The 25847-nt window shown below is 38.3% G+C and overlaps 1 protein-coding gene across 1 annotated transcript in view; it reads left to right on the top strand.

The window, feature by feature from the left end:
* The window catches only part of SLC2A9 (solute carrier family 2 member 9), a 138759-nt gene that overhangs the window by 102237 nt on the left and 10675 nt on the right, over positions 1-25847 (top strand). The window contains exon 13 of the mRNA XM_030023672.2: positions 13273-13400. Coding sequence (XP_029879532.1) covers positions 13273-13400 — 128 coding nt within the window. The remainder of the gene's footprint in view (positions 1-13272; positions 13401-25847) is intronic.

Below are 25847 nucleotides of genomic sequence, written 5' to 3'. Positions count from 1 at the left end.
AAGCATGACAAAAATACAGTCAAACCTTGAGAACTTTGGAAACATGGCGTAAAGCATTTCCATGCGTTATCTTTGCATGAAGAGATTTATGGATATTTCTTCCTTAGAAGAATATTCTGTTTAAGTGTAACACCTTTCTATCCAGTTTTGATAAATGGAGAAGGCAATGCTGCAGAGAAGTGAAAGGAAACCATAGTGGAGGAGGTTAGGTAAGATCCCTGTCTTCAACTAAATCAAATGGTGGAAGGAGGTGGACTGTTTTAATAATATACCTGGCTTTGAAGTAATCCTTCCTTTATCACATTCTTTCAGAAATTGAAAAAGTATTGTCTCTTTCAAATCAAATCTGTGCAAATTTGGTGTCTCTGGAAACACAGTGAACTGGAACACTGGACTTATTTTACCATTGGGAATAAATAGAAATAACCCAAGAACCTATTGTTGCAGTAAGATCTGTAAAAGGTGTGTAGCCCAAGTGTGTTGCCCTTCCTTCCACCACTGTAGCTGGGAGGGAGGTCAGCCACACATGTGCACAGGCAGGCATGCGGCAGCGTTCCTTCTTCCATCGAACGTTCCCCAGGAGTTCCTTGGAGTCCTCCGGAAGGAAGAAAATCAGCTTTTATTACAAAAAGCAGTAACACTAGGGGAAGTTCCAGAAATCTGAGGAGTTGCTTTTATATCCATTGCCTGATTATGATTACTCAAGCCATCTTTGTGCTGGAAATTTGTGTTATTTTGGTGGCACTTCAAGTTTGAGATTAGTGATTTCATTCAAAAGTCGCTTCATCTTTCACATTTTACCCATTTCTAGTGCTAGGATGTGTATAACTGCATGCAGTTGGAGAGAAAAAGAGGCTTAGAAACTCAGGAACAAGGTGAAGATTTAAGGATGTCTGAAAATGCCGGTTAGCTAAGGGAGAATATAAGAATGATATCTGTACATATCACATGGAAAACTTCTCCATAGCTGTTCATGTTTTATCTAAGTCATTTGAAAGACTTGATTTATATTAACACTCTATATGCACATTCTTTTACATATTTTTTTCTTTTTCTAATGAATCATATTGTCATGCATTGTCTGTCGTTTGTAATGTGAAAAATGCTCATTGTGTTGTCATGTGTCATGTCATCATTTTTGAGATGATGACTTATAGCTGAATGTTGGAGCACAAAACTGCTCGTGCAGCAGTTAGCACAGGAAGGCTGCAAAGAAGGGCTACTGTGAAGGTGAAGAAAATAGATTTTTGTATGAAAAGATACAGAATAACTTTATAGTGTCTAACAAAAAATACTGAGAATATGATTTCTGTTTCTAAATACACAGGCAAAAGGGAAAATAACACTGAGAAGGGAGAATAAGCTGAAGGCAAATGTTGCTGCAGAAAATAACAACAAAGACCCAAACTTAGGTGCTAGCTAGCCATGAATAAATTTAGAATCGAAACTGGAAGAGAACTCCTAACCACTAGCAGAGCTAAGTTCTATATCAGCTTCTCAATGGAAACAGCAAAAGGAGAAACTAAACAAATTAGTTTTATAAATTAAATACTGCCTGAAACAGCTGAGAATTGGATTTGAACCAGATGATCCAATCCGATCCTGGGTTCCTTTATCTCCAAGTCCTGTGTTCTTCCTTTATCTCTAAGTGAGATGCTTGATCCTCTGTATAAAGTCTTTCTTGTTTCCATTTGTCAAAAAGCCCACCTGTCTACGAAGATGAGCATGTTCTCAGAGAGGATTTTCCAGCTGGTCATTACATAGAGCATGCAGCCCCTGATTTAATTTACATCATAGCTGCTATTTTAAATCAGGGGTGCTACAGTGAGAAGAAAGCAGGAGTCTCTGGCTGATCCTTACACAGTGGCTCCAGGGCATCTGACTTTACTGTCTTACGCTGTGTAACATGTTAGAAGTAGTTACCCTGGTCCTAAACCCCGTAGGTATTTCTGTGGATGAGTAACATATCCCTTCAGAAGAAGTCCTGCTGACTTCAGTGGAGTTTGTGTAAGGCTGAATTTAGTGTGAATAGGATCAAACATGAATTTGTGTGATTTTGCTTCAATTCCTACTTTTAAAATAAGTTCCTATTCAGTATGCATAAGGATGACAAAATTAGACCAGTGTTATGTTTTCAGTCACACTCTCATTGCATAAAAGGGAAATCAATAAAACTTACACTCTGATGGAAATTGAAAAAATAGTAATTTTATGGTAGTAAGATCTTCATTCTTCGACTGTTGCTTTTTATAGTGATTGCATTTTCAGACACAGCTAAGAAACATCAACAAACCAGACCATTTCAGAAAAATGTTTCACTTTTTGTCTCTTTTTTGAGTTTTGTCTTATAATTTGAGTTTTACAATACTCAAATTAATGCTTTATTGCATTTATATGCTGAATACAGATACAATAGAAACACGATAATGGTATATTCAGCATGTGTTAAATTGACATTATTATGAAGTAAACAAAAGAAAACTCAGAGGAAATCATTGCTGTGCCCTGAGGTGTATCAAAGATATTTTGGTATTTAAAGTTTAAATCAGCCTGTGCTCTTACTGTGAATGCCAACGTGCGGCTGTATTGACAGCAGAGTGGTTGTGATAAAAGGGTCACTTTGAAAGTCACGAGGTTTGTTCAGTCTGAAATGCCATCAGGGAAGAAAAAAAAATCTCCTCTCGGATGTGAAACACAAACAAAGGTGCGATAGCACACATATAGACATAAAAGTACTGAAATGAAAGGCAGCATCAGTATTACTGCCTGAAATAGGCATTTAGAGAAGCTTTGTGTGATGTTGTTTTAGCTTCTCCACTTAGAGTGGGATGTAAGAATTGCTAATGCTCATGGCCTCCCACAGAGGCATTCTTTTAGTCCACTTTCTTTTAGTCCACTTTGAGAAAGAGTTCGGAGCTTGCTTGAGTGGAAAAAAAGTTCTCTTTGTACTAGAAAAGTGTATGATGTTAAAAAGAAACAAACAAACCCATGTTGCTGAATATTTAATTAAAAAGTGGTAGATTTGAAAGTTTAAGTTAATTTTAACAATGTCTTTTATTCTGTGAACTAGAAGCCTTTACAGTCTTTCCAGCAGGTAAGCATCCTTTGATAATGTCCAATAGTTCCTGCATCAGATACAGAGAGTATTTGTGCAGAAATAACCTTTAGTTTTGCCAGGTATTTAAGAAAAGGTTTGGTTTGTTGATAGTTTTAAGGCTTTTGTGGGCATAACAGTAGATTAAAACATGCTGCACTAAAAGCAGTTAAATATTCCAAATGTGAGTTACAGTTCAGTTCAGGAATTCATAACAACCTGGAGATACGTAATTATTATGCAATACGTACCAGTCTCAGCTGAAGATTTGCTGGGGGATCTCAGGCCCCATCCCCTGCCCCGTTGTGCCACTCTATTGCTGTAGACTGCCATCCGTCCAACACAAGTAGTCTTAGGGTTGGCATTTTAGCCTCCCGTCACAGCCTGCATTAGTCATGCCGTTGCTTTAATTTATGTGGGCTGTGAAGCACACCAGCAGGAGATCGGCTTTACCTTTCCTTTTCTGGTTTTCTCTAGCAGTGGAGAAAGTTCCTGCCTACACTTGGGGGCAGGAGGATTTTCAACTACTTCTGCTAAGTCAAGGAGATGAAAGGATGGGAAGTTTAAGGGCTTCACATGTGAATTTATCTTTTGGTTGCCTTTCAGTGAACAAACTGAGTTTTTGAACTCTTAAGAAATAAAACTAGAATTGCTTTCAATCTGGCCACATCTTCATTGAATTATTTTGGGGGGAAGAAAACATGCCCCTTGAATATATTAAATACAGTGCCATCCAACATATATTTTGGGGTTAATACCTGGTGTATGTTTTGTTTTAATACTTCTCTCTCTTTAAAGAAAGAGCAGCATAGAGTAAATGTGTAGCTTTTAACAGTTCTGTTACAGAAGTGACTTCAATTCTTTATAATTAGTGGAACTTCTAACGTAAAATGAACCCATAGTATTTGAAAGGTAACCATATCTGTTGGATAAAGGAATTGCTGGAGATGACATATGGAGTTCTTAGCAGCAGGAAAACTTATGAGCTTTATCCCTTTAACAATAGATTTTATAAATTATCTTAATTGAAGCTTTCAAAATGTGAATGCTTTGACACTTGAGAGCACTCCTCCTGCCTGAACTAGCATGTTTTCCTGAGTGATCATTAATTACTTGCTGGTGGCTCACAACTCCAACACTTAAGAAATTTACTACTGGAAAAATGCACCCATGTGTTTTAGAGCTTCATGTAACTGTGAAAAATTGATTTTTACAAAAGCTGTGTGAGTGACTTAGGTACGTTATTCAGATTAATGGGGACTGGATATAGAAAACCTAGTAAAAAAAATACACTGTTTCTTCTGTGAATTAGTATAAAATATTTATACTTACAAAAGTGCAAACTAATAAATATATAGAACAGTAGATGAATGTAAGACAATAAAAATACTTTATTTTCCTTGTGCCCAGGCACATGGCACAGCAAAGAAAAGTTCTAAGTTCATCTCATCTATTTTTGGCTAAGCTCCAAGGCTAGCATTTAAATGCAAATGTTTACTAGTTTTATGTTGCAATGAAAGTTCCTCTAGGGTCTAGACAGTGTTTCTTGATAGCCAGCCTACTATGTAGAAAGCTAAATAAACAGCAGTAAGAGACTTTCAGGGGAAAAAATAGGCCAGAGGGACAATCGCACAAACAAGGGTAGTCTGATGGTGTCAGTTTGACCGAGTAAGAAGTTGTATCCTTTGAATCTCCAGATGTTATGCGTCCTGCTCTGGAAACTTCACTTTTTGGGGAACACTCAGTTATGGCTTTGGTGACTTCTTTCTGAATTTCACCAGAAAGAAGGTCTATATGTTTCATCACAGCAAGGCTGTTACTGTCTTTCTTCAAGCTGGTACTTCTAGTCAAAGGGCACCTTCTGGCTCTCTCTTCATTTTCCTTTCTGTTTGGTAGCAAACAGATAGTGCTATTTGCTGTATCTATTTTGGTTATCTGCCGCAGTAAGGAAAATAAAATATTTTTATTGTCCTACATTCATTAGTTCTACATCTACTGCTCTCCATACCCTGTCTGCCATCCTGGAGCAGCAGCCAAATTCTTTAATTACTGGCATGTGAGGCCCCACATCCTAAAGACTTCAACAGTTTCCAGAAATCATAAACAGTGAAGACGTGGTCTGTTACCCATCTTAAACAGGAGGAGGAGGACAGGGAGAGGCGATTCTGTCCCAGCTTCTCTGAAAATTTGGTCCGCTATTTTTACTTTTGGAGTCCTTCAGGATGAATGCAGCTATACAATGCCATAATTGTGCACTGCTACTATGATTAATTTGTTTGTTAAAATATTTCATGAGGAAAGCCTGACATGCCACACTGAGTTTTCAAGACTGTTTTAGCTTGCGTAAGTTCACAACCAGCAGCATTTTGTGCTAATGGGCTGTAAACCTGAATTCCTGACAGGGAAATAATGTCTGCTGACTTTATATTTCTTTCAGTAGATTATTGTAGGAGTAATATGCGTAGACTAGATAGGGGTTGGGTCTTTTTTCTGTTTTCAGTCCTGTTATAGTGATGTGACTCTATGAATATTTCACTTACCTAGGACTGAACACACTTGTGAGTCTTTAATTAGGTATTTCCATGATACTGCCGTCTGCATAGTGGATGAAAATGTAAGGGACACTTCTGTGCTTTTATGAAAGTAAAAACTCTCTCATCGTTGATCTTGTCATTGAGATCATTGTTTTTAATACTGTAATATTAACAGAAGTGATGTTTATCAGTGTCTGATCATTGTTACTGAGAATAATTATAAAATTAATTATATCATAAAGACTCTTAGTCATAGCTCAGTAAAGAAATTTTTTCTTCATGTTCAAGTAGAAGAACAGAAAGTCAGGCTATAATTAGGGTTCTGATATGATAAAGTGAGTCTGAAAATATAGCAGAAATGTTTAAAAGACTATTTACATGTAGTTTAAGGTTGAGTGTATTTTTTAATTGTATTTTATTCTTCAGTAGTTATGCAGAATTATAATGGTGAAGCAAAAAGAAATATTGCTAAGTACCACAGCAGAAATTTAATGTTGATGCTCAGTTTTTACAAAAAAAAAAAAAAAAAGGCCAACACACACAAAAAATCAAACAACAATAACAATTAAAAAAAAATCACAAAATACCCCACCAGATTGAAAGTGTTACCAAAACACCAAAAACAGATGTATTGATTTCTACAGCAGTTGGCAGAACGGCCTGTGTCCAGACTGCTGGTTTCTGTTACAATTAAAAAAGTAAAAAAGGAAGAGCTATTAAAAATTGAAGATATTACTTAGGCTTCCAGGAAACAGCTGTATTTAAAAGGAATTATTATAACTTGTGTAAAGAACAATGTCTTAAAAGTACAGAAATTATTGGGGTTCATCAGTTGTGTAGTAAGTATTTTGCCTTCATTAAACAAATTTTCAGAGAAAAATGATTCAGTCAGTAAATGACTGCTCATAAAATTCTGCTTGAGAGCACTGCCTTATGAAACTAAAAATTATAGGAAAATGCACAAATTATTATTCAAGAGGGGGAGAATTTCACTGAAGAAGAAATTATCAGATGGTTCGGAGAAGGGTATTCTTATGTATTCCACCTTACAAAATTACATGGAATATCTGCTTTAGAAATAGTTACCTAAATGGATATAGAAAGAATATTGTGTGGTTTCCTCATTAGCTAATAGCCTTGTTGTTGTGTGTCAACCATTTTAGTGTAAATTACCTGAGAACCAAGAATTAACATTTTAACTAATGATGTTACAACAGAGTATATCAATATTTTTGTTCTGCACCATTGCTTAGGTTATTTATTTACCCTGAATGAGGTGGGTTACCTTGCATCAACAAAGTTTAGAATACCTCCAGAACTGGCTTTCTATATGCTGTTAGAGTAACAGCTTTTATGGATGCTAAACCAAAGGCCAGTTAATCAATGCAAAAACCCTTTCCACACAATATTGTATTAAAAATTAGACTGTTAATAACTATAGGTACTAATTACTATATTATTGGGTTTTGCCAGGTTTTGTATTTATGTTTTTGAATTTAGTGTTACGGTTTGCACTGTTGGTTTGCCATAGACTTACTTAGCTTTAAATGTTCTTTGTTCAAGTGGCCTTTAATCTAAGGCAGAAAAGACCATGCTCTTCAAATGGTACAAATTAATGTGGTTAAGGAACTATACTGTTTTATACAAGCGAAGTGCCTGTTTTGCTTCATTCTGTGGTAGATGAGATCAACAGTTCTCCCATGGAGAAGAGCTGGAGGCAGATAGCAGAGTAGCATGAAGCTGTGGCTCAGTACACCCCTATCCCACGTTCTGCTCCCAGTTCTCTCCGCAGGATTAGCTGGGCAATACGGCCATCGTATCTGACTATGTAAAGTTGTTATTTGGTGGGGTGTTATTCTATCAAAATGATGTACAAGTGAAAATAATCTAACAAGTTACAGAACACCTCTTTAAAGATTGAGATGTGTATTTTGCAAAATTCTTATTCTATCTGTAGACCAATAGAGATGGAAGAAACTCGGTAGTTGGCATTGCACCCCTCACTGGCAGTACTCCTGCAGTATATTTTCCCATGGGGTTTGGTGGGGATTTTGGGGTGTTTTGGTTGGTTAGGGTTTTTTGATTTTTTTTTTTTTTTTTTTTTTTAATAGCTAAGGTCTCTGTAGAAACTAACAGCCTTTTGCTCTCTCACTGGAGCATATTGGGCTGTTTTTCTAGCAGTTTTCTTCCAGGAACTTTGTCTCACTTCCATTGCTTCTCTCCCACAGCTGCCCTCTAGAGTTGTCTTTTGCCCCTTGAATTGCAAATAGTGAAGCCTTTCATTGAGACAGTACTTCTGTCTCCCAACCCTGTTAGGATATGTCAGTCTTCTCTACATGCCTTGCCTTGCAGTCAAAAGCTGTTTTGCTTGGTTTTGTCTAGAGCTGCACAGACTTCCCCCCCCCCCCCCAAAAGAGAATATTGTTGAAAAGTACTTGTCTGTTTTCTCATAGCATCTCACTTTGAAGACTCCTTCTCCCAAATCATGGAGTTGGAAAGTCTGGGAGCTCTTGCCCTAATCAGGGCTCTCAGGATTTCCAGAATCCCTCTTGTATGGGCAGAATTTGGAGTGCTGAGTCGTGCAGGAGGCCACTATTAGGCTGTGTGGCCATGAGTATTTCCTCCTGGTGGGGCTGGAAACCCACTGCCTGAACACACAGAGTTTTGTCTTGAGTGTATATTGAAAGATGAGCTGCTGGCTCAGGGAGTGAGTTCCTTTCTCTTTACTGGTTCTTAGGGCACAAAGCTTCCATAGCCTTTAGAGGCGATTTACCAATGTAATAAATCTCCCTGATGTGTATTAGGCATTTATTCTTTTGACAGTCTCATTTCATAAATCATATATATAGCCATGACTTCAACTCCCAGTTAGGTACTGGATAAAAACAGAATGAGGATCTCAGTATTTTGCTTCCTTTTTCCTGTTTTCTATATTCAGATTTTTGCATGAAATTGAGTAACTTCTGCGAAGCAGTATTTATTTGTAACTGCTCACTGAACAAAACAGTAAATATGCGTACTTAATTTTTCATAAGAAAACGTTGATACTTGTGCAAATTTAAATGTATATTTGAAAGTCTGTAGCATGTATACCAAGAATATTATTTCTGTTATAGCATTTCAATTTCATGCATAAAAGACTACTGGATTGAGATTCTGGATGTTTACCAGCACATGACATTCATTCTAAGTGTAACTGGACTAATTACGGAGGGAAATGAATAAAATACACAGATATAGAAGTATTGTTGCATGTCTAATTGCATCATGTGGGCTTAATCTAGTTTCATGAAGCACCCCATTGATATACAAGTCCTGCAGTAAGAGATTCGTAGTTTCCAATAGATGTAGCATGCTAACAGGTATAACAGCCTTTCTTTAATGGCACTGCAGTATGTTAAGAGCTTTTTCCATTATGTTCACTGCAATGCTGAAAAGAATGAAGTATTAGAAATGAATCACTATAATTATTGTGGTCAATGCATTACCTCTTTAAATTCATGTTCAGAAGCTACCTTGCTGAAAAACTCCTACAGGAAATCCTAATATACATTTTTGGTTTTATGATCAGAGGTAAAATAAAGCTGTTTCACTGAAAATTGTGTGGAAAGCCTTCCAGGGGAAATGCTAATGCCAGGTTCATCCCCCTTGAGAAAGAACATAGAATCATAGAATGGTTTGAGTTGGAAGGGACCTTCAAAGATCATCTAGTCCAACCCCCTACATGAGTGAGTTAGCTTCTTGGTGAAATGATTTCACCCATGTTCAAACACATAAAGTTGCAAAACCCATGACAAAATGTTTAAAGACTCTTTCAAAAAATACAGTGGTTTGGTTGGATTGCTTTTGGCTGTGGTTTCCAAGCATCCATGTTTGAACACAGGCCAGTATGGACCCATCTGATTATACAGGGGACCTTGCAAGGAAACTGACTCTGTAAGGAATGGTTGGCGGGATGCTGTAATATTGTGATCTCTGCAGCCTGGATCGAACTGACCTAGTGGAATCATACAACAGCTTCCTTCAGCCCCATGCACCCAGATTTCTATCTCAGAGAAACCAAGTTCCAGGAGAAAAGGGGTCCTTGAGCACACCTCTGATATCTTGAAAAGACTGAGGCTGGACTCCTGGGGCTATAGGTTCAGCTGATCTCAGGTGCCTTCGCTGTTTGTGTGTTCAGGCTTTACATTTTTCCTGCAGCTTGCCCAAATTTCTTTTTTACTTCATTCATTTGTGGAGTGTGTTCTTCACAGTGGTACGGCTCTTGGCAGGCATTCACATTCCCTGCTCTGCACCCTAGTAAGGTGAAGTCTTTGCTCTTCCAGGCATATAGCAATATACAGCAATGACCTGGCTTCATTTGGTTTCTCATGTTTCTAGACCTGGCCTGTCTTTCACGTAACTCACCTATTGCTTTTCAGGTTCCTTGGTTCCTCCATATTATTTCTCTTAAGTCATCCCTCTACAGAAACTGAATTTCTCTGTTTTGTAATGCTGTGGACATGTTTGTCTGTGCCATGAGGAAGTCTGGAGGTCTGTCTGTGCCACCTTTCCCATTCCTCTCCAGAACATTTGAAAGAGCTCAGAGGAGCTGCTAATTTCTTTCTTTTTTTTTTTTAGACTTTGCAAAATACTATTTTTACCATCACTAGATTGATTATTTGTCAAATTAGACTGAAGAGCTTTTGTGGCAAGTGTGACTAATAATAAATTTTAGTGATGATTAATATGTATCTAGAAATTACATTTGAATTTCAAGGAACCTTTTTCCAAGATAGTGCCCATGCATTTTTATTTCCATAACATTTATGCTTTCTGATATGTTTCTGTCCTTTTGTACTTTTTTTGTCTTTTTTTTTTTTTTTTTTTTGCCTCTGGCTTTTTTCCTCTCTTGTACAATGTGTATTTTCCCAAATGGGTCTCAAACACCATTTTTATTATACTGACAAGAACAGCAACACCTCTGTAGATTGTCCTACAGCAAAGGCATGACAGAATAAATGATCATAAATAAATCATCTTACATGATTTCTGTGTTTCCAGTCCTTCAGTTCCTCTGCAAGGGGCAAGTGCCCTGGCAAACCACTTCCTCGCATAGCATTTGAGACCTAAAACAGATGCTGACAGAACAGACGTGATTGTTGTTTTGCCTGCCATATCTTAGGATTTGAACCCAAATCCCAAGTGTATGATAGAATAGGCACTGGAAGCCACCAAGGATTGATAGACCACGTTGCTTGAATTTCGTTAAGTTATGCATGTTCAGCTGCTTATTCTACATATTCAAAGTGCTATTGGGAGAGGTCACTTTTTTTAGTCATAGAATTCAGATACATCTCAGTTTCCTTTGTATAAAGTAGGAGTGAATAAATAGATTTGCTCTGGCCTTTTTTTGGTTTAATTTATACTGGCAGTCTCTGAGACAGAAAGTTCAGTTGAAGCCTTTGCTACCGTTGTGTCCTAGTTTCAGCTGGGATAGAGTTAATTGTCTTCCTAGTAGCTGGTACAGTGCTATGGATGGTTTTGAGTTCGGTATGTGAAGAATGTTGATAACACACGGATGTTTTCAGTTGTTGCTAAGTAGTGTTTAGTCTAAAGTCAAGGATTTTTCAGCTTCTCATGCCCAGCCAGTGAGAAGGCTGGAGGGGCACAAGAAGTTGGGAGGGGACAGAGCCAGGACAGCTGACCCAAAGTGGCCAACGGGGTATTCCATACCATGTGACGTCACATCTAGTATAGGAACTGGGGGGAGTGGGGCTGGGGGGATCGCCGCTTGGGGACTAACTGGGCGTCGATCGGCGGATGGTAAGCAATTGCACTGTGCATCATTTGTATATTCCAATCCTTTTATTATTGCTGTTGTCATTTTATTAGTGTTATCACTATCATTATTAGGTTCTTTTCTGTTCTGTTAAACCGTTCTTATCTCAACCCACGAGTTTTACTACTTTTCCCGATTCTCTCCCCCATCCCACTGGGTGGGGGGGAAGTGAGTGAGTGGCTGCGTGGTGCTTAGTTGCTGGCTGGGGTTAAACCACGACACGTTGTAGATCTGTTCTCACAAAAAGTTACATTAGCTGATGATGGAGAGTGATGTCTACTAACATATAGAGTCATTTGCTGCACCACATTGCCTTTCTTTTATGCACATATTCATGGTCTCTGCATCCGAAAGACCTGGAATGGAGGAATATCTGATACTGTGTGTCATCTGCATGTCCTGTTAACGTGTTTACAAGTTCCTATCTTGTACTGCTCATAGGACAGCTTCTGGTGCGTGTGTTCTAAGTGTAGTGCCCTTGAGCACAAGGGGCTACATGACAATGCATCACTATAAAGCACTTAGAGATGTATTCACAACTGTCTAAGAGTAAGGGTAGTGCAAAAGATAAGCACATAGATCAAGCAAAGACATACAAGGAGAGGATCCAGTAGATGGATAAGTCTTTGGTGGTGTTTTTGTCTTAATTTACATACATTTTGGAAGCCAGGATTGTTATAGAGGTTTTTGAAAGGAAGTGTGTCTATTAATACGGTTTTGATTGTTCACACTAACTTGTTAAAATGCTTAAAACAGAGAAGGGACTTTCATAGTATGTGTGTGCATGGATCTTGCCTACAAAGCTAAGTGATGAGGCAGGTAATACTGGCACACATGAAGACTTAGAGGTAGAAATTGGTAGCACTAGAATACTGAAGACCTGACTGATGTTACTAGGTTTACAGTTCTCCAAACTGTGGTGAAATTTTTCTGCAAGTAGATGCATGTCGAATGTGCAACGTTAACTGAAGTATGTAGCCAATCAGCAAATGCAATCCATGTTTTAGTCTATAAAAATAGAAATATTTCTATTGAAACATCCTGTTGGAATGAAGGAAGCCAAAGATCATAAATGGAGACTTTCAGCTACTAGACAGCTATTCCCCAGGGGTTATTGTCAGGCCAGCACTATGCCAGTGCTGTACAAAATAGTCCGCTGCCTAAGTGGAAGGAAACACGAGTGACAAATGTGGTATTAAACTGAGCTTGTTATTACGGAGGTCAGAGTCCTTGGCTGATGGGAGAAACAGACCTTGCCAGAAGTGCCAGCAGTATATCTAGTAAGGGAACGTATTAAATAAGCATCAATGAAAAGTATGCTCATAAAGAAGCAAATGTTTTGCCTTTTTTATTGCTGAAATAAAGTGGGTAATAATTACAAAAAAAATACTGTTTAATCTCTTTGGAGCTGTCTGTCCAACTGTTAAGGTCTGAAAGTATTTTGGAGTATTTCTGAGTTTTCAGAATTTCAAGCATTTTAGTAGAAACAATCATCCTTATTTTTAATCAATGGCTCGTCACATAGTACTCTGGAAGCTGTTGTATGGATTCACTGCTCTGTTACCTGCTCCTGCATCCTCACTGAAAGGATGTAAACAGGAGATGCGATGGTGTGAAAGAGACAAGTGTCACTTCTCTAAAGTATGATTTTGACAAATCACATTTTACTGGCTCAGAAGCCCCTGCGTACACCTGAGCAGAGAGCTGTAGAGCAGTGCTAGTCACTGAGGTGTGCAACACAGAGCATGTTCATCTCTGTAAGTGAAACAGCTGTCAGCAGAGGAAGTTTACTAAAATTACTGACTTGTTGGACCCCGTTTCAGGTGGGATTCCGTTTGTCCTCACTGGAGAGTTTTTCCAGCAGTCGCAGAGGCCAGCCGCGTTCATGATAGCTGGGACAGTCAACTGGCTCTCCAACTTTGCAGTCGGACTGCTCTTCCCTTTCATTCAGGTACTCAACATCCTTGATAATTGATATACTATGATATAGTTGGTATAGTGTGACATATCGTGTTTGAATAAAATTTTCAGGTAATAATAAATGTCTTTTTATTGAAGTGGATGAAATTCCTACTGTGTTTGTGATACAGTTTAATTGTGCTACCCACATGTCTCCTTGTTTGAATGTATCGGAGAAAATTGTCCTGCAACAGAAAAATTATTGTAACCATGGACAACCCTATATGGCAAATTCCCCACAGGAGTGCTTTAGCAACACAGTCTGATGGCTGTGTCCAGAGTTCACGGTCACTGATGGTGGTTGTCACTGCCTTTTTCTTCAGCCTTTAGGCTACCCATCTTCTGGTTTACCCTGTGCTTTGAGAATCCCTGTTAGTCTCATTGGGGAATAGATGCTCTTTGCTTCTCCCTCTGTCTAAGCTTGGCTTCATGGCTGTCTTTTTTTCAGTCTCTTCTGTTGGGCTTTTATCTTCTTCAGCTGATTGCTTCTTACTGCAGCCTAGTCGCTGCATGGATGAATTTGTTTCTGTCCCAGCTTCCACATGCTCCCATAAGCTTGGCTTTTAGTGGATTGCTTTGTTTCTTTGGCTGAACTACTCGCATGGAGGACAGAGGCCAGTTTCATCAAGAGCTGTCTGACAACTGGTGTTTGTATTTTAGCATGAAAAGTTTATTTTCTAAAAAAAAATAAAATTTTAATTTAAAAAATTTTGAAAATAAAATTCGAAGTTCAACACTGAACAGCACTTTTCCCCTCTGATTCCTAAGAACACTTCATCACTGTTGATGTGTCGTCGTATGGCAAAGAGGCTTCAAGCAGCTTCTCATTCAAAACCACACTGAGGTCCTTTTCCCGACCATGAACCTCTCCCAAGGACCGTCCACACTCTCTGGAGCTCACACAGGGGCTGATTCATTATCTCAGGAGCTGAAGGACAGCTGATCAGTCCTTTGACTATGTCCAAACTCTTTAAAGAGCTATCCTGCTCCACTGATAACAGTTTAAGAGTGAAGCTCACAACTACAGGACAAAACAAAGAAGTCCTAATTGTTTTCTTAAAATACACAGAGGGCAGGGAAGGGACACAGGGGGGAGCAAGCCCTCCAGGCTGCTTGCAGGTGCTCACACCCAGGAGAGGGATTTTGGATTACTCTTCAAATCATTGCAGAGTAAGAGATTTAAATAACAGGCAAGGAGGTGTTACTGCTGTTTGTGCCTTCTTACAACTGAAAATTATATAATACTGCAATATCATATGCATAACAGTATTTGCAGATGCTGTAAAATTACATCATACTGTAAGACTTTATATATAAATTTTTATTTGACAAGTAGAACTGCTTTTACTAAGTAGTACTGTTTAAAATTATCTGTATTGAGATAGTTTATGGGAGAACTTGAAAGCGTTATTAAGTCTGACCCTTGATCTAAGTTTGACACTTAATTTAAAACGTCTTCTAAAAGGAAAAAGTCTCTAGTAGTTTTGATTACTTGGATCACCTTCAAAAGTCAACATGAGTATAAAGACTGTCATCTTTCCAAACTCTGCGCTCCTACTAACATTAACTTCAATTAGACTGCTCAGAGCTGTAAGTCTTAAGAGCTTGTTTTAATGCTTACTGAAATCAATGAGTGTTTTTCACCAGTTTCACAGTGAAGGACTTGCCAGCTTAGACATTTAAGGTGAGATTTTCAAAAGCAGGCAGAGACATAATTCTTTTTCCACTGAGGTCATTCGAACATCTCCCAAATGATAGAAAGAGTTAGACAATTCACTTGTGTTTTTGAAAACCTAACCTTGGTAATCAGCGTCAGTACGGTCCAGGAGGCAGTCACAAGCTCGTCCAGCAAGTGGATGCTTCTGTGTAGTTTAATAGCTGTTTCTCCAAGAAGATGGGGACTGACTGTTTAAGCAGTGTTAGACATTGCCTTCCACCCCAGCGGTCCCACCGCCTGCCTCCGTGGCAGCTGGGCAGGCGGCAGGGAATGAGATCTCAAATCTAGGGGTGTATAATCAGAATACTTTTATCTGTTACATTTTTAAATTATCCAGAGACATTTAAGGAATAATCACGTTTCTCCAAAATTGTGGTTTCTGCCTCCTGCACAAAACTGAGGAGTTACCTGAGCTCTGGCTGTCCGTCGGATCTGAATTCATGCAACTTGGGGCTCTCCCTTCTTGTCCTGCTAATCCCCCCTGACAGATCACCTGTTGGGAACTGTTTAAAAAAGCCCTCAGTAAATTCAAATAAAAAGGCAAACTACATTCTCTAATTTTTCATATGCATATTAAAGCTTTTTGAGTGATTTAGTATGCATCCATATGAAGTTTGCTGTAGCATTGGGGAATTTATTATTTTGTGTTATAAAAATTTCCCATTGTGTGATTGCAAAATTACCAGTTTAGTTTTAAAGAGAGTAAATTATATTTCTACCTTGCAGGGTTTTTGGTTTTCTCTTCTTTAAAAAATAATAAAGAGAAAAAGCTTGGAGTTTTGCACCTAAAGATGAAAGCAGTGTTTCTCAGACTTTGATTTTTAAAGCTTTTTCACAAGATCGAACTATAACATCTCCTCTTTTCCTAACTTTTACTTCTTTCCTATTTCAGTCAACCTTACTCTAAAAATTCCACTTGTGAGTCACCTGTTTCTTTACAGAAAGGCAATAGCCTCTTTTCAGCTTGTTTTTATAAGTCTAAAACAGGAAAAGAATCTTTAAAATGCCTTCACAGAAAGAATGCATAATCCCTTCTGTGTATTTAAAAACTAACCTGATAGCTTGAGAAACAGCAGCCACTTTTTGATCATTGGTGTGCTTCTACAAAATTATCCCAAATGTTTGGGAAACAAATATGTTAATTTTAGAGTTACTCAAAAAATCAACCGGTAGTTAGTTCTCCAAGTGTCACCAATTAACTAGATTTTCTCCCCTCAACCATCTGTAGATACATATAATAGAATGAAACACTGGCTTGAGTCATGCATTAAAATGTATGGATGAGATAGAAAAGCTAGTATACAAATCAATTTTTTACAAATTAAAAAGAATTTTAAATGTGACTACTGTTCCAGCCCTCATCACTGTCTATTTGAGAAATGTGTTTGTGTGAAGGATCAGAACTGAGGTTAAAATGACAACCAGTACTATATAGAATTCACAAGTACATTTGATACCGTGTGATTACTAGGAGGTGTCTGATAGTAGGTGTCAAAAAATGTGCATTTCTTAAAATCTTTTTTTAGTGCAAAATAGAATAATTGAAGAAGCGTTATCACATGTGATCTTGGAACATACAGAGAAATTATAAAAGATCTGGGTTTAGGTCTGAAGGCATTTCAGATTTGGGTTTAACATAGAGCTTGACCTTGTGAAATGTCAAACATATCACCTTGAGTGATGCTCAACAGTATCTCTTTCCCATTGCTGTCACTTGAGAACGAAGGCATGAGGCTTTTCTGAACAAGGAGATGTTAAGAGACAAAGACAGCTTTGATAAGCCAGTAGACCAGAGATACATGAAACAGTTCATAAAGACATGGTGACCCCTCCTTCCAAAGCATTTCAATGCTCCTACAGGTGCTAGAACTGGGTCGTAATGCTCTGTTATTTGGGTGCCAAATCTCCAAATCTTCATTCCTGCAAAATACCCATTCATGAGTATTTGGAGTAATTGAGTGAGCACTCCAGCCCTCTGCCCTCTCCTCTGACTTGCATATCTCATGTTTTTGCATGGCACTTGCATGTCAGAAGATCATAGCAGTCCATAAGCAACCTCCTGATTCACACCCAGTGAGCGGTGGTGCAGGGAGCTTCTCTTCGGAATGGAGCCACAGGGCGTGACAATGTTCATTGACTCAACCATGTAGTAGAAAAGAAGTAATTTACCCATTTGGGGAAAAATGCCTAAAGTTATAATAATGCTTGTGTAATCTTGAAGGAATTAAAATGTTTTATCTGAAATAATTGCAACTTTAACACTTTTCATTTTGCCTTTCCATTATATATACTATACTTTATACTATACACTTTATACTATTAGTGCACTGTGATTGGATTTGAATCTCAAATTTTTGTGAGCTAACCAAAATGAGTTTGCCATTTAGAAAGGTTCAAAATTTGTGTGAACTGATGGAAAGCTTATTGAATATATTATTGTATCTAAATAGGTATGTTGTGTCATTGTTCTTACAGAGACATGCAAACGCTTAATTCTGGCATTTGATTCAAAGGCAGCTTGCATTCAGAAGGATATTGATGTGCATTCATCTGCCTTTAAAAAATCTGAACCTAAAATACACAGTATTGGTTGTTCAATTAATGTCTGTTTTCTGGGTTTTTTTAGAAAAAAGTTTATGTAAATGACTCAAATTTAAAAAAAAAAAAGAAAAGAAAAAAAAAAAGAAAGATGTGCAGTTGTGCAGTGTGTTCTTCCACATAAATGAAATTGCTACACTAAACACCACACTATCTGGCCACATTTTTTAAAGATAGAGTGCTGTAAGTTCTTAATCCAAATTAAAAAATTTACCTGATTTTCAGCTGTGTTGCTGGAATTTCAGCAGAAATGCTCTGGGGTCAGCATCTCACAGAAAGCTGGCTGGGTGAAGACCCAACTCAGATAAACTCCCTCAAACACCAAATCTTTCTCCCTTGTTTGCTCTTTGTGGTGATTCAGTTGCTATAAATAATACAGGGCAGCAGCAGGGCTTGTCTCACAATCATGATAAATAATATTGATTCTTGCTTCAGCCCTATATTGCGGTTTTGATGCGCAGTGTTACAAATCATCCATTATTCCTTTTGTGACTAACACCCTCTGAAAAATGTTTTAAAGCACTTTCTGGCTCAGAAGGCATATAAAAGCGCAACTGTTCTTTTTGATGTGTTCATAACAAATCAGTCTTTGAATATATGACTCTTTAATATATGAAATGATTTTAGAAAATGAAAAGGAGATGAAACCAAGTCTTCCAAAGGCTAGCAATTCTCCTGAGACCTCCAAATAATGCAGTTTCTTGAGACCTAAAATAAGCATTTCCATCATGGACATCTTGTGTACAGTTCACCCAAGCACATAATCTTCATGTGGCATGTAAGTTGTGTCACAGCTGAGGTTGCAGTGAGAGCACGAATGTGGTTTCAAATTCCCTCATAGGCAGTTTGTTGTCTGTCTTCTTGTGAAAAAGTGCTAGGTGTTGTCCCTACTGATTAAATTCACATACCTACTTTAAAATAGTATGCATTGATGGAAATGGCTTCTGGTTGCTTTACAATATCAACAGAGTGTCTCAACGTATGAATGTGGCATGGCAAGCTCAGAGGATTAGTCATCTTCATGTGTTCCCAGTGTAACTTTTGTTTCCTAATGATTTAGCTTCTGGGACTAAGGTCCTTTTTGTGGTTACCTTTATTTTTTTGTGTTTAGAAAGTGTGCTGAGAGTGAGCTTCTGTAGTCATCCACAACAAATCATTCCATCATTTATTCATATCATCCCTTGGGAATGGGGATAATATTTTATGTCTTGAGAGCAGACATAACAAACCAAGAAAGTCTTTGGAGTAAAAGTTTTGGGTAATTGTGGATTTAGTTACAGAATCATTCCTGCTGGAAGGGACCCCAGGGGTTCTCTGGCCCAGCTTCTTGCTCAGAGAGGGTCAGCTGTGAGTTCAGACCAAGTTTCTTAGGAACTTGTCCAGTTGTGTCTTAAAAACCTCCAAGATTTGCTACTTCTGTGTTTGCTTTTAAATTCAGAGGACTCAGTAATCAAAACTGATGGTAGCTAAAATGAGACCAGAGTTTGGCTGTTTTCTGAGAATAGTTTTAATCTCAGTTTTAAAAATTGAATATTATTCACTGTCAAGCCTGAGTTGGAATAAAACTCACTAAAAAGTTGGAAAAGAAATAGAGACTTCCTGCTGTTAATCAGTGTATTTTATAGGGTAAATCATGACAAATGTTTCACGCTGTCTTAATAAATGGATGCTTTCTGGATATTAACAGGTGTATCTATTCTACTCTCCCTCTGTGAAACTGTATTTAGAAAATTAATCAGCAAGAGTCTATGGGACAGATGAGTCTATGAGAGTCTATGGGACATATGCTGTAAGATGATCAGTGGTATCTGATCATTTTGAGAGAAAAGGGAGATTGTACAGTTATATGTATAGAAGAAAAAATCAAAATAGGACAATTTTAAGTTCCTGTATAATGTGAATTTTGTGAAATTTGTACCTGTACGAGAGTGCAAAATATTTGTAATAGTGAAGTAGAGACGTTTGCATTCAGGCTCGTTGTCTTTCAGAATAAGCAAGCAGTAGCCAAATGGTTCTTCCTGATACACAGATCTGCAGGTGTAGCTGGGATGCTTCTCACCGTTATGCATTATGAATCAGTGATACTAATGGTCTGCAGAAATCAATGTGAGGCAACCAGTTTCTTTAGTTTCTTCTCAAAGAAAAATACTAATGCCATTTTGATGAGAGCACGAGTGTCGATGATGCTAGTGTTATTTCCTGTAGGAGTAAGCCATTGTGAAGACCTTTTCATGCTGGGGGTAAAACTAGCACTGTCCCCAACTGGGGGAGCAGGAAGCCCACCTTCACCAAGACCTACTTTACGTGGAGGTCTTCCTCGTCCCTGGGGGTTTCCTCTTCAAATGCCTCTGTTCTGTCTGTTCTAATCTCATTAACGGTAATATATGACTAAATCACAGGATAACAAACCTGAGTATGTCAGATTTTCAGGTTAAATCCACTGACTAGAACAGATAGCAGTAGCAGAATAATTAGTACTTTGTTCCATGTAATTTTTTTAGCCAGTGGAAATTCCAGGGGGAAGAAGAACATATATATTTTTAATTTTGTTGTTGTTGTTTTGGTGATTATGTAAGTTTTAGTGAGTAATTCCAGGTATTTCAATATGTGTAATATGTTCATCTGTGTGGTTAGACTGAAGCATTCTTTTCAATAATTACCTTGTAGGTATTTTATAAACCCTCCAAGTTGCTAAGAAGCTTAAGACATGACATCAATTAGTCTTTGACTAGAATTCACAAAGAGATTTAAAAGAAGTGAGCTTTTTACACGAGGAGCAAAAGCGTACCAGTTTGTAGGCAGCATAAAGGAGAATTTCAAAGGTCTCTGTGTTCTGTGTGCTTTCTTCCTAGCAATGTGTGTTTTTAATCTAGACTTGCACTTGCAGACCTTTTAAAATTAGACTAATTATAGCAGTGGTTATGTGGCTTCTGTTTTTCCCAAGATAATAGATTACATGGCTTAAGTTTGCTGACTGTTGTTCCAACATGTAGAGCCTGACAGATGTCAAATCTTAACTTTCTTTCCTGGAAAGTGACTGCACACTATGAAAGTGTGAATGTTTGTATAGTAGACATGAGAATAAGTATTCTTTAAGGTCAAAGTCAGTTAAGAGCATCTTCATCACTGTCAGCGGGAAGGGTGTTAGTCTGGAAAATAGGCAAAGCTATTTTCCTGCACAGAGCTGCTTGATTACTAAATATGGATACATTAGGAACAATAGTAGTGCCTGTAGTTCCCTTTTTATATTAGCACTACGCAATCTCCAGCAATGATGCTTTCTCTCTCCCTACTTACCCACACCCCAAAGCAGATTGGGGTTGCATTTGCACCTAAACCTCTTCTCAGAAGAGGGTCCTGAAATGTGAGAAGCTTAGATTGGCATCCCTGCTCATCTGGAAACAGTGTGTTTCACTTTAAACAGGGCACTCGGACCCAGCTTCACAGGTAGTAGTGTTTACTGGTCCAGTAGTATGTCCTTAGGAATCTTATTAATGTAATCAAGGGCAGAGCTGCCAGATGCTGATATCATCCTTAATCTGCAAGACTGAGCACAAAGTACACAATGGTAGATGAGACCACACATCAAAAAGTCGGGTCATGGCAGCAGTAGTGGGATACTCCTTTTAGTTGTAGTTACACAGAAAGAATAAAGCACTTAAGAGACTGTAGTATGTATTTTTAAAAAGGGGGATGCTATTTTATTGCTGTGTGCACCATGTCCAGCAGCCTGCCCCTTTGGTCAGAGCTGAATAGTGATAGCAGTCAGAGGCTCCAGCTCCTCAGCTGCACATGTCCCCGTCCCAGTTGGCTTTTGCTGCCTGTCAGATATGAGCAGAGCCTTCCTTTTCAGGCTTCTGCCACCCCCACGATGCATAATAAAACCTTTTTATCAAATTCCATTGGAATTAATTGATTCTTTTATTGATTGCTACAGTGAATGTGAAGTTCGTATTTAATGAGGTCCAGCAAAAGGTCCTCTGCCGTAACTGAGCATTGCAAAGAGTGAGTTCAGATAACAGCTCTAGCAGGGAGGTGCTTTGATAGCCAGTTTAGTTTAGAAAGTTTCCAGGCATGCCAGAACCACTTGCAGTTGCTTCCCCGTTCTTTATCTTGGGTCCAGGCCTGTTTCTGTTCACTGATTTCACCAGCAAGGAGGGTGACGAAGCAGAGAGAATGCATGTTATATTTTCAGATAACTGCATCAAGAAGGATATTAGGAAAACTTTTAATCATGAGAATAGTGTAACTGTAATGATGTGTGGAGAAATTGTAGTTTGTTCATTACTGGAGATCTATAGAAGACAAGCAGACAGATGTTTGTCAAGAACTGAGGCTGCCTTAGTAATGGGAATGGACTGGCTGGCATCTGTGTTCCTGGTTTTCTATGAGTTTATTGACATTTTGAAGCCTTCAGAGCAGGAAGTGTCTCTCAGTAAGTGTACACACAGCATGTGGCTCCTTTAAGGGTCCTTTAAGCTTTGGGTTTTTTGTTACTGTGATACTTTAGTGTCACTGCAAGAAGGGCTGCTGCAGGTTGTGGTGGCAGGAGAATCCAAACTTAAAAAAAAGTAGAAGACAACTGCAATTACTCCACTCCTTGGAAATGGTGACGGCATAGTTATGTAATGATGTAATGATGCTTTTGGCTAAATAATCTTGAAAAATGCAGAAAATTAAGAGGAAGAAACAGCAAAAATTGCAATGAACTTGGAGTGAAAGAAAGCAAACCTAAAAATATTCTGTCTGGAGAAAAGATCTTAGAAAGGAAAGGCTAACGGTGAACAACTGAGGAGGGAGAAAAGATCACTTATTTTCTTCAATTCAGAAGTATCAGAAAATGTTAAACTTCTCTGACACATTAGAGAAAACCTTATGAATTTCAGAACAACTTGGGCAAGAATCAAGCATCCATGGAAATTTGAGGAATCTCTAACCTGAAGGCCTTCAAGGTTATATTAGTCATCCTTCTGTAAGCTTATTACTATTTCATATATTCCTTCTTTTATGGATAATGAGAGGAAACAGATCATTTTCCCTTTGGCAGAAGTGACTCATTACAAAAATAAACCCAAATATGACCAGAGGAACCTATATATTCTTGTCTGGTTTAAGGTACAAGCCGTCAAATACCACTCACTCACTTCTGCATTAGTATTTCCTAATTGCACTAGAGTGTCTCTCACATGTACAATACTCGGTTACACTGAAGGTTTCCAATGGATTTCATACTTCTCAATAAGGTATTGACGAATTCAAAATCGCATCTATTTCTGTTTTAAATTTAACTAACTTCATCCTTCAGCCATCAGATACTTTATTTCTTGCAAATTTTTGGTGTTTTAATCTTCTGTTGAACAGAACAGGCTGGGGGTTTTGATATATTTTTAATTGTTGGCTGAAGACTTCATGTGAATTTCAGGCAGTGGAGTTTCTCTAAGTCACTCACAAACCATAAGGAGTTCATCATCCCACAGGATATTTATTCCAGTCCTTGATTTAATGAAGAACTTCTTAAACAGAAGAATAATGAATGGCTAAGTAACATATAAAACAAATATGCTTGCTTTTCCATAAGCCTCCTGCTTTCTCTTTCTCACAGGTACATATATAAACAGACACTAATTTCAAAGCACTCAGATGAACAAAACCCAAATCTTGTAAATGTGTACATACACAAATGGATACAAGCACGCCCTTATTAATTTAGCCAGACTCAAAATTGTTACTTGTGGATATTGTTTGGCATCATCTCCTTAGATTTTCTCTTATTTCATGTTGCTGAAAACAAAATCTGAGGCCTTGCCTGACTTTGCTGGAGCTTGCGGTTCAAAAATCTATTTTAAAGAGTGAGTGATAGCTGGTAGAAATTGGTATGCTGAGTTGGTGCTAGAGACGTGTGGAGAACAGGGACACTTGGTAAATCAGAAATTAGAGTGTATGTATATGTGGAAATAGGTGCAATGAGCTGAAGCAGGCAGAGGGGACAACAAACTACAGCAGCAGAAAAGCACAATCTGAGAGGCTTGAAAACCTCTGGTGCAATAGAATAGGCATGTGTTAAGCTGTTACTCTTCAGTAACGGTAAGTTTGCAGGGACAGACTTCTGTAATCCGATGGTGTAGCAGGACCTTAAATTAAGTGTTACCAAGAAAAAGGTGCTGTTTATTTTTTGTGATGCATCATGTAAATACAAAGAATTACTAAGCATTAATAATTAGCAATTAATTTCATGACATGTTATTTTCATTACCTGCTGATGCATTCTTTTATATTTCAGCTTGTTCCATTAGATTGTTATGAAGCAGCTAAAGACTACATGGTAAATTAGTATTATACTGCAGGACAATGTAGCAGATTTCTCCAGAAGTTTTCTGTCATAGTAATTTCTCTTTCTAGAAGATTGTGCAGAGCCTTTTTTTGGCGTCAAAGTCACGGTGTATATACAGTGCGTATTCAAGAAATAATTAAATTCCTATGTATTTTATTGAAATTGGAATCTCGGCATGGATATACTAAACTACATTGTAGAATAACATGCTCCCTTTTCCTAGTAACACACTGGAAGCAGATGTAAGCCAGAGAGGACATAAGGAAATCAGTCACTTTTATGTGCCGTGAATATTCTTTGGGTTTCATACTTGGTTCCTTAAACATCTCTCGTGTTACCTTTGCCTGCTGCTCAGCCCGTTGCCCCACGCGCATCGCCCCTCTCCCTGGGTTATGGTGATAGCAGCTGGCTGAGCTTATGTTTGCCTCTGTTTTGTACCCTTCTTCGCTAGCCCCTGTGCCATCCTCATTCAGCTGGCCTTCAGTCTGATGAGTGTGCTTTGGCAGGGGGATACCCTCCATCTCAGCAACCAAAACTGACCGCCCAGAGCCCTCCTTTTCCACCTTTCTGCCCTGCAGAGACCAGCTGCATCTTTACTGCTCCTTTGGTTCCCTCTCTCTCCCATCAGTAATTTTCCAGAACAACTCATCTTCGGGCTTTCCTCCTAATACAAATGTTTCCAATAACCAGGGATCGCAGAGGGATACCCAGTTACGATTACAGGACCACTAAGTGGAAAGCTGATTTTACTCCTGGCTGAGGTTTGACTTTTACCTTTGGCACCATGGGGCTAAACATCTATAGCAAGGAAAGAGAGAGTTCTGAAGTCATTAGAAGTGTTGGGGAAGTGATTGATGGAGGTCTTCAACTCTGTCTGCATGGTTGTACTAGAAAAATGATGTAGTTCCCTATCAAAATGACAAAGAACTGAATTGCTGCTATCGTTTCTTAGGAAAAAGAACGGACTTAAATGAGGTTCGGTTAGAAATGGGAAGAACCTCTTCTTCATCTTGCCAGGCCTACATACAGTCCCTGAGAACTGCAGGGTTTTTTCCCCTCTTTTACTTCTGCCATGGAAGAAACTTGTGTTATCCCAAAATGGGATAGAAAGGTAGCATTCTGTTGCAGCATTTTTGCAGCAAGACTGAGGCAATAATAGTAATAAACTGGAAGGTGTTTTGCAACTCTCTGGCAGAGCAGTAGTGTAGAATATCTCATTTTTGCAGGGACTAATAAATGTCACTGTGCAGTTTGAATGTTTTGCCCAGTTATAAAAAAACAGCTTTATTTTACAAAGTTGTAATAGTTATATTTATCCTCCATCATGTATTTTTTTGCATTGTTTCCCTGTAATTGGAAATTGGGGCATGTTGATAAAGTAGATACATATTGTTCTATAGGTTCCAGAGATGAACACTCAGACCTTAGTGAAGACTTGCATAAAAAGCTTAAGTTATAGATGGGCTCTTCAGGCTGCGGAACCGAGCAACTGACAGAAATGACCTCTGTAATTCCTGTCCAGATCACTGGCAATGGAAAATTATGTGCTTTTTATGATGGACAAACAAGTCACTTGATTTGGGACAGGCTTCAATAACATCTGAGAAGTTGATGGAAAGTTTGGGGGCTGTCCTGTTGCACCCCATCAACGTCCCTCCCATAACGGTGTGTTTTCACAGGAGGGTTCAGCCAACAAGGTGATAGAGTATTCTGAGCCATAGCAAACATTAGGAAAACCTTTAAAATAACTAAAAAGTCCTATCAATACCTTTGTTCTCAGAAAATTAAGATAA

Source organism: Aquila chrysaetos, chromosome 1 (assembly GCF_900496995.4).
Source record: "Aquila chrysaetos chrysaetos chromosome 1, bAquChr1.4, whole genome shotgun sequence".
NCBI lineage: Eukaryota > Metazoa > Chordata > Aves > Accipitriformes > Accipitridae > Aquila > Aquila chrysaetos.
This window is presented reverse-complemented; position numbering and strand designations above follow the sequence as displayed.